Raw genomic sequence first — 18,762 nt, 5'->3', positions numbered from 1 at the left:
GTTGGAGATGATGCGTGTTGACGGTATGTCGGGACACTAATTTTAAATTATGAGTGCTGATTTTAAGACATAAAGGTGTAATTGATTATGATATCATGTGGAAGATGGAAAGTAGCCATAGGTGTAAAATTAGATCACATCGAGTCATTGACATTGACACAAATAGTGCTCTCTATTTTTCTCAATTTGTACATTTAATCCTAATATTTGGAATATCAACATGATCTTATTTAGATTCACAGATATAAGATGATTATGTTGCCATAGTGTGGGAAATTATTTGTACATCTAATTCTAATAGATATATTTAAATTTTAATATGAAATTACTCGATTCGAGGTTCTATAATGTGGCCATACAGTCTAACAAGAAAATATTTTCCTTTGATACTACATGCAATTGGATTTTAATACGAAATTACTTGATTCAAGGTTTTAGGAATGTATTCTACTCGCAATATAGGGGCAAACTATTCTAAAATCTCCCAATTTTGGGCCGCTGCAGAATTAACAGAACTGATAGTCTTTTGGTATTTTATGTTTTGCCCCCTTAAATTAACGAACAAACTAGCATCATAATGGAGGTGGTAGTTTGCTAATAAAGCTGTACGGATACCCGAATACAAAAAATTGGCTGGCTGCACACAAATCTCGGTGCCTCATTTTCTACCGGTCCGGAGAGCCAACTCAATGCCCTTTCGGCATCTATTTGAGAACAAGTTGCCTTACAGCCCGTTCTCTTGCTGCGCATTACCATGCCACGTTCCTGATTTCAGATGTTGCATCTTGAAGTTTCTTCTTAAATGTCTTAAAACTAGTAGGGCTCATCTTGTTCCAATGAAATGACGTGCTTCGATTCGTTAGATCTGATCTGAGAGGTGACCGGGAAGTTGGATCCTTTGACGGAGTGTCTTCATACTCTGCAATTGAAAAAAAGGGAAAAAGAAAAGCAAATAGAAATGCTGACATGAGTGTAACATAAACTGACTTTTCTAGCCAGAGAAATTCGGTTGTAGAGCTGCAGGTTAGACCATAAAATATCAGAAGCAAGAATTATGGAACCTACCTTTTTTTTCAATTATTAAACCAGAAATAGAAAATCAAAATAGAGAAACATCATCACATTGATGTTAGTTGGAAATATAATGTCTTCAAAGAAAAATTCTAAATAAAACACGAACAGTTCCAAGCCATGTTTCCACTAAGTTTTCTGTTTCTTGTGATTCTGAAGATAAAATAGTTTGACTATCATTCTTGAAGCACATTCTTTTAAAAAATAAAGAATCATTTCAGAAGCAATTGTGTCAAATGCTTTAACAACATATTTGCTGCTCAATGACGTAAACATGCTCCTCTCCAAGATTTAAAAGGGAGAACTTCCTCCCGTACACAATCTTCGTGGAGATCTTAGGTTAATCTCAGGATGCTAAGACGGGCTCAGAGTTCCAGTATAACATAATAGAGCAAACCGCCATTCCCACTTTTTCCATTTTTTTTAAATTACCAAAACGCACTTTCTCCACTAGCATATAGATCATTATTGCATTATAACCCTATCTTTCATGCAATGAAATAGATGGAAAGGAAAAATCACCTGAAGATGTGGGGAACTGATATTGCCTTTTTAAGAATTTGGAGGCCTCTCTATCTTTCTTGTGGCATAAAATCCGCACCAAAGTGTGAGCATTATTTAAGCGCACATGATTGTGATCATGTGAATCTAAGCCTGATGATATTTGTTCACTTGCAGCCATCAGCATTTGGATAATACTTTCAGTCTACAGAAACAGAGGTCGTGTCATGCTGCCAGTTTCAGCCTTTCAAGTTCAACAGAGGGTATACAATTCTCATTACAAGAGACCAAACCTGAAAAGAATACATGTTCAGTATCTGCTCAGCAAATTTTGCTTCCTGCTCCACTAGTGATCGAGGAAGGCCTTCTCCATCAGCTACAAAAAATTCCTAGGACGTTTAGCAGCAAAGCTCCATTAGCAACCAATTTATGGTTATGTGTTGTGACAAAAAGTAATGAGTATGTAGCGTAAACCATCCCCAGGTACCTACAGACCCAAGCTATCTCCATAAGTTAGGGATGTACATCAAGTGGTATTTGTTTATGAGCTCATGTTTATGCACGCAAGCATGAGTGACATAAACAAGTGCAACTTCCAGAGTTTTGGAAATTCTTCTCTTAGGTCATTGAGTTTGAAAGAAATTTGATATTAAAGTTAGTGGCAACACATTTGACCATTTCTTTCTGAACAAGTTTACCTAAGCATCTAAGAATTAAGAGTGATTTTGTCTCAATGCTAGTTGGAGATACACAGAGAGACAGAGACAGAGCACCATACCTTTAGTGTGGCAAGGTCATCCTCCATCAGTAAAATATCTGAATCACAAAATGCACGAGAAGGCCCTCCATCAAGCAGCACCCATACAAAGCCTTCCTAAACCACATATGATGCAAGATTAAAACCAACACAAGAAACGGGCCACAGAAGACTAGGTTCTAATCATGAGACATACCAGTGATGCCCGAAAGATGCTTAAAACCACGACATCTCGAAGAGAATCATCAATTAAACCACATAGATGACCAAGGACCTACAAAAATGCCTCTAAGGTGAAGAGAATCCACTTGACAATATTTGATGAAACCATAACCACAAACTTACAGAGAGAGAGAGAGAGAGAGATTAATATCTTACAGTATCAATATGTGTGAGAACACCATCCAAACGAGCACCTTCAACATTACCACAGTATAAACCGAAAAGGAATGCATGCCTGAGATCCAAGAACACGACTCTTGCACCTTGAAATTGAATTTTAACAAACATGATTGAGCATAATTGTCTTCTATCATCATGCACATCCACACACTTATATCATTTAAATTTATTTTAATGGAGAAAACTAAGTAGGTTCCTTAATTTCACCAAGCAACAATGAGATATAAATAAGTTCACAGAAATATAATAATACAGAATGGTGAGAAAGAGCAGGTTAGGCGAACAAGTTATATTAGACCATCAAGTATCACCCCCTCCCTTGAAGCATGAAACTTAAGATTCACATACTCTATTCAAAATTTCAAGTGAAGCTAAGCATAAACGCCTATTGCTAGATGTGTATAGGAAAGCCACATATTTGGTCATTGTATAACAAACTTCAATGCAGCCGCATTTCAGTATGAGGGTTTATCCATTGCCTGGTCATCAGTAAAACCAACTGTAGATAGAGCTTCATGGTGATGTTTCACAAATGAAGCAGAAGAAAGACAATTACAAATGAGGGGACCTGACTTTCAAAGTATGCAGACAAATATCTTCATTACAAGAATGATAAAGTTATGGATGAATTGAGACATACAAAATTTAGATAGCATATTATTAGCACGTTTAGTGAGTTGATAGAAAAAGCTAACTCACCAGTAAAGTCACAAAGTCTGCTGATAGCATTTGCTGCAGTATCCCTGATAATTTCAAAGGTGGTGGCAAAGAGCTCATCAACTTGTTCATTACATGTTGAGGTTCCTAGAGACTGTTTCTTGTCTGATCAAATAAAAATTACCATAAGCGTGTAAATATCAATCAATTCAGTTGTACTACTTGGGAAAATTGTCATTTTACTCTGATTTTGCTCGTCATCTTCCAGTTAGAGGAACAAAACATTTGTTTAACAATGGCATAACTCTTGTTAATGATATTACATGTGATTATAATGTCCTCAACTTGATTATCCATTAATTAAGCAATTGGACCTTCTGTGTGGGAAAAAAAAAAGGAATGAAGTTCTGATAAAGCATGACACATTCAAGTCTTAAGATCTGCCTTTTTCTGTGACAGCACCAACCAGAATCAGTTGATTGGTTGGTCCATCTTGCAAAGCATTGTCCTAATAAAAGACTAGGCAAGGTCAGCACCATGGCTATTATGCACAGTAGTAAAAGGAAAAAGAGTACCACAATAATAGTAAGTACTTCCTTTGTAATGCCACAATTCTAGTTTTGTCCATTATGGGGAAACTTTCATACCTAGCATGAAACCTACAACTTAACTGCAATAGATACAAAGGACATCACTGAGTATCAATATACACAGTAGCATACCCCATTTTTTATCAGAAGAATGTCTGACAAGTGCCCAAGATTTTCTGATCCCCTCTTCTAGTATGTCTATTTGTTTCTGAATATACTGCAGGAACAAACATATATCAGTATATTGTATTCTTTCAAATAATTAACAAAAGTAGCACCATCTAAAGGAAAAGGGAGGAAGAATGAAATGCAAACAATTTTCAAAATGGGCTCAAGAACTTATGCTGCAATACCAAAGTTGAGGTTCTATCATCAGAACCGATGATATGGGAGTAACAAATGATCCCACTAAAGACCCTGACTTGAGCTTACTACATAAAATATTTCGCAGGCATTTAAATTAGCTTACCAGATTTGGTAAGATGGTATGTAATACAATAATAACTGCCGATATTATAAGGCAAAAAAGTATCAAAATATAGAGCTTCTGAGTTAAATCATTGTCTGTCATCACCCCCATAATTCTCATATCAGTTCTCCTTTGCATCCATGTCCTTGTAATCAGTATTTATACCATGCATGCAACATCAGCACACTAAATTAGGGGGGATTACAAGTCTACTTTAACCTTCATCATTCCAATATATTTCTAGATTTTCACACTCTTACAGGTTGCAGCATTATTATCAAAATTGGGCTTGTAGTCTTCCGTTGTGTTCAAAGGACTCAAATGTCCCAAATAATTGTTGTCTCCAGGCGTTCGAATATAAACTGGAAATATCTCTTTTTTGGCCAATAAACTTCATCAAAATAGACTTATGAATGATGGTTACTAGTCAACTTTGATATTAATCTTTCTCTATCCAAATCTTCAATATTTTGATATGAATGATGACATAATTACATGGTCCATTTTGAAAATTACAAGCATCAGATAAAAGGAAAAAACACTATAGCATCAGAGAAAAAGATTCAATTGTTCCTGCAAAATTATTTATACAAATTGCAAAAAATAAACTGATTATTTAGGTATTTATAAATCACAACATTCACTTACTTTTAAGGTATTCAGTCTGATACAGAGTTTGGGTATTGTCAAACTATTCAACTTGTCATACACATTATCATCCAGAGGCACACACTCCAGCAACTTTTTCTTCATCACAGGAATTGTCATCTCCTTGAAACGAGTCAATGGAGGAGGTGATGGATATAAATGATTCTTCTCAACTGCATGGAGGCACTGTGACTGTTAATACAAGAAACTAGATCTCCTTGTAATGACTAACAGTAAATTATCCGTCCACTCAATGCAGACTCAAAACTTACTAAAATATACTGTGTATCATCAAGCCACACACACACACACACATATATTGACACCCGGTATCATTAGCGAAAAGTTTTAGTTGTCAAGTTCTCAAAAGCCTCATGATTCAATACAGCTTGTACAACTCTCTTGTTTTGCCTGATCAGGCAGAAGAATCGTCTCATTATAGTTAGAGCTACACAAACAGTGTCCATAAGCAAAATTTTTGCATTTCTTTTTCTGATAAGTCATGTCCATATAGAAACTTGATAGATAATTCAGAAAGTTTTTGTTAAGGTATTTTTCTAGTATCAACATTATGCTTTAAAACATGTCAACGGAGAGATAAAAAGATAAAACTATCAATATCATTCTCTAGTAACAAGCATCCAGGCCTTCACACATGGCCCAACCCCAAAAGAAAATAAGTCAAAACACCAAAATCAAATTCCATAGTGAAGTTATGTTAAGATTGATTTTTTTCAAGTGAAAGTCAAGGAAGCATATAGGGTAATAAATGAATCCATTAAATATACTAGTATGCAGAGATGTGTAATACCTAACTCGTCGAGCAATTTCAGCAAATAGGCATCCAGGGTGTGGAAGACAACAGATAACAGACCTTGCAAATGTGTGATGTCCATAGGGAGATTGAAACCAAAAAATTGATCCACAGTCTGCAATTTGGATTTACAAACAATGGAATGAAGCAAACATCAGACCTGGTATAAGATATACTTTTAGAGAAACAATTAGAACAGTAATCTGGATTGGGACATATAGCAATCACAGGAAACTTGAAGGAGATTTCTAAGTGGAAGAAGAAAGAAAAAGATAAATGCAAAGGCTCAATCAAGCAACTTCCATTCTCCGAACTTCCCACCCATTTGTCTGTCATGACAGTTCAGTGAACCTCTATCACAAATATCATGAAAACATTGCAAACAGTTGGATCTCAGTTCAATAAAATGCAACAAATCATGTTTTGGCTATAAGTACCTCCTCTATAATCCTAAATACTTCAATTATTGATGGTGCCTGCCTTTGCTGAGATGACAAAGGTTCCCATTCCTGCACATTCCAAAAAATTAAAACATAAAGTACCAAGCATTAAAGAGAAGACGTCCTCTTCTTAAAGCATATCCAAACTTGAAAACACGTTAGGTGGTTACCAAGTAGATAGTCAACACATACATCAAACTTATCTACAACTGGGAAAGAAAAAAAAAAATTTACCAACAGATTCAAAACTTGGAGGCACATTTTCATTCATTTGTGTGCTGACATAATTACATATTGCTAAAATTATATGGCGCAAACCAACTAATCCTAGATCCCAACTAATTAGGATTGTTGATGTTACACTTCGCAAGGAATAGGACAGGCTAAAATCATGGAAAATAAGAGAGGAAAGATATAAAAGACAAAATTCAACGAGTTATCCCTTGCCTTCATCATCTGCTCTCTTCTCACATGCACAAGCACACGTGAAGGTCCATGCTAAACTGTCTTATAGGCTGATCAGCAAGACAACTGATCAAAAGTAAATACATTATTTTTTGACAAATGCATTTGTACACATCACCAAGCAGTAATGTATCTACTTTCTTGTACCCACTGGTTGCCTAGAATCACACTATCAGTTTGTTTGATAAGCTAATAACTATTTCCTTGTTAACTTAGTGCATCTGTTTAGTCAGACGGGAAGGAAAAAACTAAATTTGTACTTTTAAACAACACCATCCAAGTCCACGTAGAGCCAACCTCAAGATCAAATGCGCGTCCAGTCCATTCCAATATACGTGCATGCTGAGCAATCACCCAATCAAGAATGATAGGTTTAGCAACCTCGCCAATCTGCCCAAAATAGAAAGGCCAAACAGATCATTCTTTGACATCTCATCTAACTAAAGCCGAAGAAATTATTTAAGAAAAAACAAAACCTAAAGCTGAAGAACGCAAGAACAAATCCGGTACATAGTAAACTACATAACAAAGAAAAATTCAATCACAATCATAAGCTCTAAAATGCATGCATGATGCAAATCTTTTCAAAACTGAAATTGTCAGTTCTTGAGTTTCTTCTTACATTGGACCCAGCACCAAACAAAATGAACAGCAGAAATTGAATTGAATGCTATAAAGCTCCTGAAGTCTACAGACCACAATGATCACCTCGCCATTAAGTCATTAATATGTATAGAGAATAAAAGAACTCAATGTGTGTTAATCCCAGAACAGAATGATTATATCATCAGCAGCACAACAAAATTATATGCAAGCAGAAAACAAATCAGAAAAAGATAAGATCACAGAATAAAGCAAAATAATTTTTTAATAAAATTGAGCATCAGCTGCAATTGAAATTCAGAAACTCAGTTAACGGACCTAAGTGACAACTTAAGCTCGTAGATTTGCTAATCCAAATACATTTCAAACAGAAAACGTGACAATAACAGCAGTCGCCCAAAAGAAAAAAAGAGACGAGAATGGAACTGAACATCTGCATATTTTTTCTGGTTTCCGGTATATTTACGACAGTATTTATGAGATGCAACTAAAAAAAAACAAATTTACAATATCCTCACATTAAAAACTTTAAAAAATAAATACATTAACCATAAACTAACCGGATAATGGTGCAGATCTCCGCTGTTTGCTCCATTACCAATATTATATAGCTGAGTTAGGCCTTGATCCAATAAATAAGCAGCTGGAAGCACTGATATAACATCTTCAGAAAGAGATGATACTCCATCAATAAATGATTTCTGCATATTAATACAACAAATTAATCACAAGTTCACAGCCTACAGGCTGCAAGGAAATTGATAATTCATTTATAGAGGTGCAAAAGCAGACCAGTCTTTCCCAATAAACCCGTGCAATTGCATAGCCACGATCATCACAGATTGAGGACACAATTTACATAGCTTCGGGTAGAACACATTGAACTCTCTCTCAGAAATCAACCTCAGTTCATTTGCAAGCACATTTAAGGGATGTTTCTTTTCCACTTTGGATAAATGATCTACGTTACTTGCCACCTAAAAGTATAAACAAATAAGTGTCATCCAAAACTGAAAGGACAACTAAATCTTATACAAACTTGAAATCAAACATCTCTCACCCGTCTGTATGCAGCTTCAATGGACCTTTTCACATAAGATTCAAATATTGTAGAAGCATCCTCATCGAGAATATTCAACCTGCTCAACTGCAAGTATGAAAGTTTTCATAAGATTATTTGTCGGTTTGAAATTCAGCTGAGATCCAACCACCAAGCTTCTTTATCCAAAAACTAATGTGTGTAGTTAAATATTTAATCAAGCAACAAGTGGAACCATATTAGACCATTGAAGCAGTATCAATGCCAACTCCTGACAATAAGCTAACCTTCATATCACCACCATCGCGGAAAGTATGAATGCCAACTACTGACACTAAGCTCCATACCTTCTTTAAGTGACAGGTTGCTGAAATAAAATTTTCAAAATTAGAAAGAAAATATCTGGAAATGCAAAACCATTCTACAAGCCTTTTTCAATATGTAAATTTCACTTGCATATGACATCCAAGGATGCAAAAGAAAAATGGAATAAGTCAACATTATTTAACAAGAAGTTACAAAGTTTAGATTATTATCATTTCATTTGTATATTTGAGTAACAATGATAAAGATTATGATCATCTTGTAGCAAGTTGTCTCTTCGTAAAAGTAAAAACTAAAACCAAATGGAATATAATATAACAACACTGTTAAAGAATAGCTATTAACCTGACTAAAATGCAGATGATAATCTTCCAATTTACTCTCGCACCAGATGCTTATCAAGTAGAAGACAGCCTCTACCAAACTAAGCTTTATCTCACTTCCATTGCATTGCCTTGAACATAACAGGCTATTCATATATAGCCTCAACTTCTCATCATCATCTTCAGCTGATATAATTTTCTGCAACTCTAGTGTTGCATATTCCAATAGCACAGGCTCAGCTGTCGCAACAAACTTCAGCACAGAAATTTGCCTCAGATAACTGCTTAGGGATGGTACTTAGTATTGACATGGCAAGTGAAGGGCAATGGTATAGGTAACCTAAACAACAATGGTGCAATATTCTTTCAATCTACTATTCCAAAAATTAGAAAAGGTTTGATGCCATCAGAATACAATATGTGGAATTCAGGACTGTTGAGGACATTTGCTCAGCCACAATACTATAGATTACTGCTTCTTTTACTTATATTTACCCCGTGCACTATAAAATTAACATTCATGATCAAGTACACAGATTTAGAGAAGGGTAAATGATTCCTATAATTTTATCATGATTGAAGAATGCATCTATAAAGTTGCATCACAAAACATGCTCCATAGATGTTAAATATAAAAGATAATATGTATACCTGTTGGAAAAGAACCCACCCATATAGTGCATCATGGATTTTTTGAGTAATGCCTAAAGTAGGCCATGTCATCTTTATAAGCATCAGGAACTCATCAGCTTCCTAAAAGAACGAAAGCAGCAGAGTTGAGCTTCAACCAAAAGTAAAAACTATAAGTACAAAACAGAAAATCTTTAACTGAAATTAATACAAGGATATATCTACCTCTATCAGCTGGCCTTCATCAAGAACATCAAACACTCCAAGAAGTAGTTTTTCATAAAGTCTAATATTCAGGTGATACCCAGAAGTCCAATAATAGGTCTCACTTTGGATACCGAAGTGTCCTGGAAGAGATGAAAACTTCAAGGCCACCTGTTTGATAACTGATAGAACCTCTGCCCGTTCAGATAGAGACATAAAGTCCCATTCCTGCAACATCGAACCAATCAGGGCCATAATCAAACCATGGAAACAGCTAAGAAAATTAATAATAAGCATCCCAATAAGTAGTCAAATTAACTGTTGCTATACTGCTGCAAACTCACAAGGACACACCTTCGAATTTCTGACCACAGCAAGAGAGCGCTTAATAGCTTGTTGATCATGTGCTACAAGATTAGCAGAAAAACAGAGAAGCTCTTCTAAGATACTTGCCTACAAAATTAGTACAAAAACATTCTGTTAAGTCAAAGCGTAAGACGATCCTTTCTATATTTAACAAGGTAACAAAGTCCTTTAGTACAACACAAACATGACAAGAACTATGTCGATATCTTGCCAATTATCAAATTCCTCAACCTCTCAAATTTACCCTGTATTTTGGATTAAACAATTAATCAGCTGAACAGATTTTGGCAGGACCCGTTACACATTGCCTAGATCCCACAAAAACAACTTCCATTACTGCTAAAGTCGCTATGACAATGCCAAATGGTGCCTCATATATCGACCTTTAACATTAGGGCAGCTCTAATATTCTTGACCAACAACCAACCTAAGGCCCAAACTGAGAACAGCCATGGTAAGGCCAGCATGTTTACACTAAGTTTGGCAACTTGTCTACCCTACTATCAGGGCTAATGCTTTGAGTATTAAGATTCATGGAATCACAAGCCCAACCAGTATCACATTCTGCAGAGCCTGTTCGGTAAAAGGTTTACAGCATGTCCTTGAAAGTACATGGAATATATCAGTCTCACTGAGAATGTGTCCTAGTCAATGATTTTGTGCCAAACTACAGCAGGTGAAAGGTGTCTGACTAATATGACAGTTTACCAAGTCCAGCTATTTGTTCTAGCCAGTTTTGATATTAAAAGGATTGATTTTTAAAATATTCCAATACCTGTCTATTCTTCCATTGCAAATAAGGTTTTTCATTCGGAAAATCAGACTTAAAAGTTCCATTTAAAAGCCCCAACAAAACTTGAGGAACATCGATTTGCACCCGTGTTCTCCCTGATGCTAACAGCATCAACTTTTGCCTAGTGCTCTCATCCATCGCTTCTGAAATCTACAAAAGAAGAAATAATTGCTTCTGAGATGGAATAGTCGAACTACTAAGAAAGAAAGGAAAACTGAGTGAGAAACAGAAATATCCTTCTTGTCTACATTGGTGTTTGTCATCCCTACCAGGGCCATGTCATGGAAAATTATTAACACAAACAGAAATGAAAAAATATTTGCATAAGCTTTTCTTTACCCCTTCTTTCTAGAAACACTTTATTTAAGCGGTAGAATTATGAAAGAATAACTTCGAATCAAACTGGTTTAAGCTAGACTCTTGTATTAATGTATCCATACTCTCTCACATCAACTTATTAGAAAGTACTTTTCGACGTCTATCACCCAACTATTTTAAGAGTAAGATATCCATCATATATCTTTTCTGGTAGATGAAAAAACCAGCCACACTCCTACTGATATCTGACATGTCAAAGTACACTGCTTCAAATTCAAAATCAGAGATTAATTGACGACTTCAAGTGAAGCATTTAGTTAAAAGATCATTATGAGTGCATTCAGTTTTCGACGTGATACATATAAACAACTTTCCAGGCATGGATTCTGCGATATATCCACAATATACATCAAATTGGAAAGCTTTCTGCATCTTTCCTTAAATTCTGACACTATTTACTGAGCACATAAAAGTACAGCTCAGAAGTGAAGAGGAGAAAATAATAGTTACCTGCATTTGCACACGGATGGTGTTGAGGAGCTGTAAATGTCTTTCAAGAGGCTGAGACTGCACAATTGCTGTATCCTTTCTACTCTTCAATCGTGACAGCAATTTGGAACTCCTTTGCTTCTTTCTGTCCTCAATTGAACATATTACAATCCTGTTCCATGAAGACAAAGAGTAAGAGAACAAGAGAGCACTAAAGAGTAAAAGACTGATTCTACATCGAACCAAGATCTCAATATGCCATAACTGAAAAGTAGTAAATATGTTGAATGAAAGAAACAGGGGTTTCACCACCCTCACACATAGAAAGAGAGAAAAGAAAGATTACCCAGAAGTTGCCATAGATGCAAGTAATATTTCATAGGCCAACTCCCGCAAGTCATCATCCAACAATCCTTCAAAAATTCTGAAGCTACGTTACAGTTTTACTTAAAATGTGAAAGGCCGGAGCTTCAGGATACAAATATATACATCTTTTGCAGAAAAAGAAAAACCATATGATGTTGTGGAACAGAGATAATTTCATCACTAAAAAAGAAGAGTCTGACTATCATTTGAGGACACACTGATTTCATTATATTCTTTCAGAAATGACCATACCAAATAGCAGGGGCCATTATTTTATAATCAAAGCAACCCATACCTGTGTTCAGATGAGGCAATCCCAATGACATGTTCTTAACATCTTCAACAGGCTTCAGAGGTGCACTCGGCATGGCTCTATCTTTAAAACCATAGTAATCACCAGCCTTTGCAATGTCCTCAACATTCAAAGAATCCATCTGGGTGTACGAACTTGATGCATTCTCAGAGGTTCGGTTCACATTTATGGGAGAAGGCACACGCCGAGGAGGTGATCCAGATGATTCTGGATCAGAAAGTAGAAAAAAGGAATTGCCTAATTGGGAATGAATCTGTCGAAAAGGTAGAGCATTATGAAACGAAAATGAATTCTATGGTTTTTTCAGAAGAAACATAACCTACTTGAGCTAGCAGCAGTAAAGAAAAATAAAAACTTGAGGAGATTCATTTCAAGCTTCTATGAGTTTTGAGTCAGTTTGCTTTACTTCTTATCACACTTTTATGTCAGCCAAACGGCTTCTGAAAATCTTCTGAAGCTGTTTAATCTCTCTTAAACATAGCATTTTCAAAACACTCACATTTGGCCCAGTTCTTGAACAAAAGCAGAACCACCACCAAAACCAAAACTTCAAACCATAACAAGAATCAAAATTTCACACCTCTCTATGCCTATGTACGTATACTCAAGAAATAGCTAAAAGAGCGTCAGAGTGTTCGTGCTCACCATTAGAGGGTAAGAAGATTCATGGAAGTACTTCTTGGTTGCTTCAGATATATCCACAACTCCACCTAAACAAATTCCAGTAACAAAATTAGACAAAAATATATTTACTTATATAGCTGAATTTTGTTGGGAAAATGAAAAAAAGACTTGCCGGATTTGACGCAGTCGATGACATAATCGGCGCTGAGAGTATCAAAATCGATGTGGGAAAGCGAGGCGGCGGACCCGGTCTGCGTCCGGAGCTCCGTGACGAGACCCGATGACGACAAGAGAAATTCTAAGAGCTTACGACGATCACGGCGATATCGCTGCAACAGAGGTTGGTGCTCCATCGTTAGCAGACACCTCCTCCTACTTACAACAGTGACGACAAACAACGAAACAAACCAACGGAGAAGGAGACAGCTCAGACGAACAGACATGAGGAGGCGAAGGAGGAGCGCGAAAAAGAGCACGAAGCCCACCCCACAATGTTGTATTTTCATTTCTTGCTTTCGGCAGATGCTTTTTGTCTGTTTTTTTTTGGGTTTATTATACTTTTTGACTCCGACTTTTGATAATTTTTATGTTGACCCCTTCTCTTATTATTATTTTTGTTTAATAGTTGAATAATTATGATATTTGAATTCAAAATTTTCCCTAACATATTAAACGCAACTAGACTAAATGATCATTGAAAATTATGAGAATTTTCCTCACTTCCTCGAACAATATTTTTAAAGTCACAATCACTTAATATAACCGAATGGAATAATGACTAAAATAGAATGATGTTACTAATCATTTGGGTAGTATTGGTTGGAAAAAGCAAAAGGAGAGGAATGGTGGTAAAAGTTGGTGGTGGTGGTGGTGGTGGTCAAAATGAAGTTGGAGTTGGATATTTTTAAAATGAATGATGGTATTTTGAATTAAAAATTCATTAAATGTATCTTTGATTTGAAAGTTGAGTGCTTTTTTAAAGATATTTTATTTTTAAAAAGCTTAACTTTAAAGTGCTTTTTCCAAAAGCAATGATCATTGAAAATTATGAGAATTTTTAACTGTCTAACTTTTAGTTACAATCACTTAATATAACCGTATGGATAATGGAATAACTTTTTTTATTTGATAAAGGATCGAGTTGTTAGCTTAGCATAGCTTTTTCTTAAAATTATTTATATCTTTAGCTATTAATCGCTTGAACTACAAACTCCTTGGAGTCTTATAAAAATACTCCTTGCAGTTGTGATTATTTTCGTGGTTACCATTCTTTATTTTCGATTCAATATTGAAGGGAAAAAAGGGATCATGGATGGGAGAGAGAAGAAACAATATATAGAATGATTTATAAGCTAATATTTAAAAAATAATTTTAACCGTATTATAGTTGCAGATTATTAGAGTATTCAAAGGTTTTAAATGTCTCCAATCGCAAAGGAAAAATAAATGGAAAGAAAGAAATAGACAATTCTGCTATGCCAGCCATCTTGAGTGTGCGATACACAAGTAGATGGTAGGATTTATGCTTTGTTAACAACATGAATTATCCAATTGCAAGTGCCAAGGAATAGCTTGTTCAAATCAACACATCACAAGCTCCTCTCTTTCTACAAATCAGATACAATCAGTGTGACCGTCCACGTATATGTTACAACAATCTAACAAGTTTCACGAACAAGAATCTTATTAACTTTTAACACCATTTCTAAGGTATCAAGTCAACATTCTTCAAGTCAACATTCGTCGAGTGCAAACATTGGCAACAAAGAGCCCTTCACATTGAAATGTAACTCAAGACAACTGTCTTTGTGATATATAATTACGGCAGAGACACCCTGGCAATACCCATGTACAAAGGCACCTAAAGATGCCAGAGCAACAACAAATACGAAGTGCCACTGTCATCATCACTACGGGAACAAGAAGATCAATGACAATTGCTACACCTACTCTACAACAAGAAACAACATCGACAATGACCATATAGAAAACCTGCAGTGCGTCGAGTGCGAAGCTTGGCGTTGGATTACACTCAAGCAAGAATTGTATGTAAACCCCCTGCATGCACGGGCATAATTGTTCAGTTAGAAGTATTCTACACTTCCACTTGATCATGGCTGGTACTCTTCAATATATTGTACTTGCAGAGAGGACAGGTAGCATTGATATAAAGCCACTTATCAATGCAGGAACAGTGAAAATGATGGCCACAAGGAAGTTGCCTTAGCTCCACTCCATCATCGTAAGAAGAAAGGCAGATGCAACACTCCTATAAATCACAATGATCATCACTTAGATGTGACAAGAATCTTTTGAGCAGTCCAAAAAGATTTTGCTAGTCCACTAATTAACTGGGATTTGTTATATGAACATAAAAGGAAACCAAGTACATAACAGGTCATGTAGACAACATCCTCTTTTGCTAACACAACTCAGAAAGTGAAGAAGATTAGTTATCCAAAAAAAGGGCCCACTCACCGCATCGTCCTGCGAAAGAACATGTTCAATGGGTGAATCTGTTCCACATTCAGTCATCACTCCTCCACCTTGTGTATCACCTGCAACCTTCTCATTGCCAACTTTTCTGAATTTGAATTTTGACAACTGTTCAATGTCTTCCTTGGATGCTCCATCCTGCTTCAACAACAGGTCATAGAAACACAATAGAGAGGACAAGAAAGCCATTAAAATTTAATATAAGATTCTTAAACCTACACAACAATAAATTTACAGATCAGGTAAACTATACTTCCAACAACAAAAAATCATGCACAACCTCTTCAAAGTTGATCCAATTAAAACAGAGTCAGCAAAATTGGATCAAACGAAAAGAATTGATAAAACAGAAATAATTCTATTGTCCCCAAGTGCTTCAAGGCCAACTACTATACATCAAGTTTTCTAACTCTTGAACACCAACAGAAGGAGAAAGATATAAAACCATTTGAAAACTATTATTAGCACTCCAAAATAGTCATTGTAATAGTCATTCTACACTCTGTCCTTATTTTTTTTCATTAGAGAAGAGTGCATGATGACTATTTTGGAGTGCCAATAACAGCTCTCAATCATAATGGTTGCACAGGTGCTCTGTGGAGAGACCGTGAAATGCAACTGTCTAAGATGAGTATCAAAATGTAAGCTAAATATACCAGACAATAGCAGACATTGGTTTAACTCAGTGCACATTATTTTACCACAACAGGAACTTGCTTGTTTCATTGAAATCATGAAGGCAATCAACTCTATCAACTTTCTTTCATTCAGCCATACAAAACATTTGTGCCGGCCTTTGCACCCCCACCACAGATAGAGTTATTTATGCTAAATAGGAACCAATCCCATCATAGTTAAGTTCGATTAAAGAGTCCAAAATCCTCCAACCAAGGATCTTAATATGTTCATATCTCCATTCAAACTAACAAAACCCAATTAATTTTTATAATACTTAATTATTAGGTAAATATTGTTTCCTTCCATAGAACAACAGAGAATGATTCAGTTTCTGGTTTCAATTTGTAACCATTTACATCATACAAATATCGTACTTCTCAAACAGTATTGCATTAATTTCACAAAACCTAGAGAGTGGTAATGATAGAAGACACTGATAGTTATGAACATGGAACTCAACACACACAGAAAAGAGGTAAGAATACACAAGAACTACCTGGTCTGCCACAGCGTATAAAAGTGCAATAATACATGGAAGACAGCAACAAACAGCGATACCAATGATACATGCCAGTGCAACACAGAAAACGACAAAAAACACGTCAAAACCCAGGAAAATTATACATAGCCTGCAGAAAAGCCACATTGCCATAGTTAAGACTTTGTTAATGTCTTGATTTTCAAATAAATGGATGTGAGAGAGAGAGAGAGAGAGAGAGCACAAACCAGTAAAGCTGAGGGGAGGCACGCGCTAAAGCTTGACCACCTGCTGATACCCAGTAGAACCCAATGATCCACCAGATGAATGAAAACATTGTATTTGCAGATTCCAAATGCTTTGCAACGCTGCTGAGAGATTAAAGCAAAAACATTGAGCACATAAACGAAATAGTCCAAAATAAATCATCCAATTTCTCACACAGTACCAGCTGCAAATAAACCAGCATCCTTCCCTTTCCAGTGGAAAACCAGTTCAGTAATCAACAACAGAGTTTAATATGCATACATATAGTCAATGTTACACATAACTAGGGATTTTAGAAAGTATTAATCGAAAGAAAACCAAAGTCATCGCTCATCGCTCATCAACAAGCCTTAAAAAGCCAAGAAGAATCATAAAACTAATCCTCTACTCTACTCTGCATGCAATTCATGTTAAACAACATAATGGGTCAACGTACACATAAAATCTTATTCTGCTAAAAGTTTTTTATTTTGCTCCAAATCAAATGCCAGAATTTTAAGCAAACACTCGACAATTGTCACAAGAAGATCATAAATTGCAGCAACTAACAACAACCCATCAACAAACATCACATAGAGAAGCATGAACATTTCAAATGCATTACATAACAAAAAGTCATTTGTTACCTGGTACCCTCCTCATTCATATGATCAGCCAAAGACACGTACTGCGAAGACGAATCCTCCTCTCTCGACCCAGAACTCAAGTTCCCACCACTCCCTACTCCTTCCTCCGTCACCCCCAAAACCCGGCTTCTCTGTCGGCACTGCCTTCTCCGAAACTCGACACAAACACAAACCATATGAACCACACACTGCAAAGCGTACCCCATGATCCAGAGCCTCAGGGGCATATTCGGCAATTCGTATCGGCTCAGAACCAGGACCGTTGCCGCGACGACGACGAAAGCGAAGTTCCAGATGATGTCGAGAACCACCACGGGCTTCGAATACGCCCAATCGCTCTGCCTCTCCTCCAACTGCTCAGCCGCCGTCTCGCGAACCAGCATCGACGGCTCGCGCATGAGCCGGCGGCTGCTGGCTTGGCGGAGAAACCGCGCCGCGTCGCGCAGGCTCTGGCGGCGCACGATTCGGTGGCGCCCCGAGTTGGACTCGTCGGACGACCCTCCCGAGTTGCTGAAGCAACGGCGTCGTATCGACGATGTCGTCCACGGATCGGTTGGGTGAGGTCATTTCGGGAATTTCGTATTGGAACTTTTTATTTTTCAGCGAGCTTGTGGAATTGAATGCCCTAACTGGGTGAGCCCATGCAGAGATCTTCAAAACGGTGCGTATTGGCGGAACCTGTGATCAAATGGGCGGAGGTTTTGTGGCGGTGAGAACATGGGAAAGGTTGGATAAGACAACGCCGACGATGCCGACTATGTCGTTCGAATACAGACACGGCTTTGGAATTGGAATTACCTTTTTTCTTTCTTTTCTCTTCTTTTCCTTTTTGTCTTCTTTCTTTTTTTTTTTAATAAATTTGTTTCCTTTGACCAGGGCTAGGTAAATTGATTTGACCATACCGTACACGGTTCGTTCGGTAATTACAGTTAACTGCGGTAATATTTGTTTGTGGTATGGGATGGGAGCGGAGTCGATTCAGTCGAAGCCAACTGGCGGTTGAGATTCACC

General features: G+C 36.7%; 2 protein-coding genes across 3 annotated transcripts; both read right to left on the bottom strand.

The window, feature by feature from the left end:
• Nucleotides 1-363: 363 nt before the first annotated feature.
• LOC103337442 (DNA topoisomerase 4 subunit B (DUF810)) lies at nt 364-13,725 on the bottom strand. Its single transcript, XM_008240599.3, is given in 28 exon segments — nt 364-919; nt 1,594-1,777; nt 1,866-1,961; nt 2,351-2,446; nt 2,526-2,603; nt 2,708-2,814; nt 3,431-3,553; nt 4,111-4,195; nt 5,096-5,268; nt 5,907-6,024; nt 6,347-6,418; nt 7,112-7,204; nt 7,978-8,118; nt 8,210-8,229; nt 8,232-8,394; nt 8,478-8,564; nt 8,744-8,817; nt 8,820-8,823; nt 9,126-9,356; nt 9,755-9,856; nt 9,959-10,165; nt 10,292-10,390; nt 11,079-11,246; nt 11,925-12,075; nt 12,250-12,316; nt 12,565-12,835; nt 13,228-13,292; nt 13,379-13,725. Coding segments are annotated over 28 exon segments (3,579 nt in total). The 5' UTR covers nt 13,713-13,725; the 3' UTR covers nt 364-749.
• Nucleotides 13,726-14,722: 997 nt separating this feature from the next.
• Nucleotides 14,723-18,568, bottom strand: LOC103337432 (E3 ubiquitin-protein ligase At1g12760). Of its 2 annotated transcripts, none has more exons than XM_008240587.3 (5): nt 17,752-18,568; nt 17,107-17,229; nt 16,877-17,009; nt 15,685-15,840; nt 14,723-15,475 (listed from the first exon to the last, which is right to left on the bottom strand). In XM_008240587.3, the coding sequence occupies exons 1-5, from the start codon at nt 18,147-18,149 to the stop codon at nt 15,302-15,304; spliced, it is 984 nt and encodes a 327-aa protein (XP_008238809.2). In that variant the 5' UTR covers nt 18,150-18,568; the 3' UTR covers nt 14,723-15,301. The 2 variants fall into 2 exon arrangements, with proteins under 2 accessions (XP_008238809.2, XP_008238810.2); XM_008240588.3 differs by having other exon boundaries at nt 17,107-17,226.
• Nucleotides 18,569-18,762: the final 194 nt, after the last annotated feature.

Source organism: Prunus mume, linkage group LG7 (assembly GCF_029339155.1).
Source record: "Prunus mume cultivar Tortuosa linkage group LG7, ASM2933915v1, whole genome shotgun sequence".
In the NCBI taxonomy this organism is placed as follows: domain Eukaryota; kingdom Viridiplantae; phylum Streptophyta; class Magnoliopsida; order Rosales; family Rosaceae; genus Prunus; species Prunus mume.
Note: the sequence above shows the minus strand (reverse complement) of the source record. Positions and strands in the feature narration are given on the sequence as shown.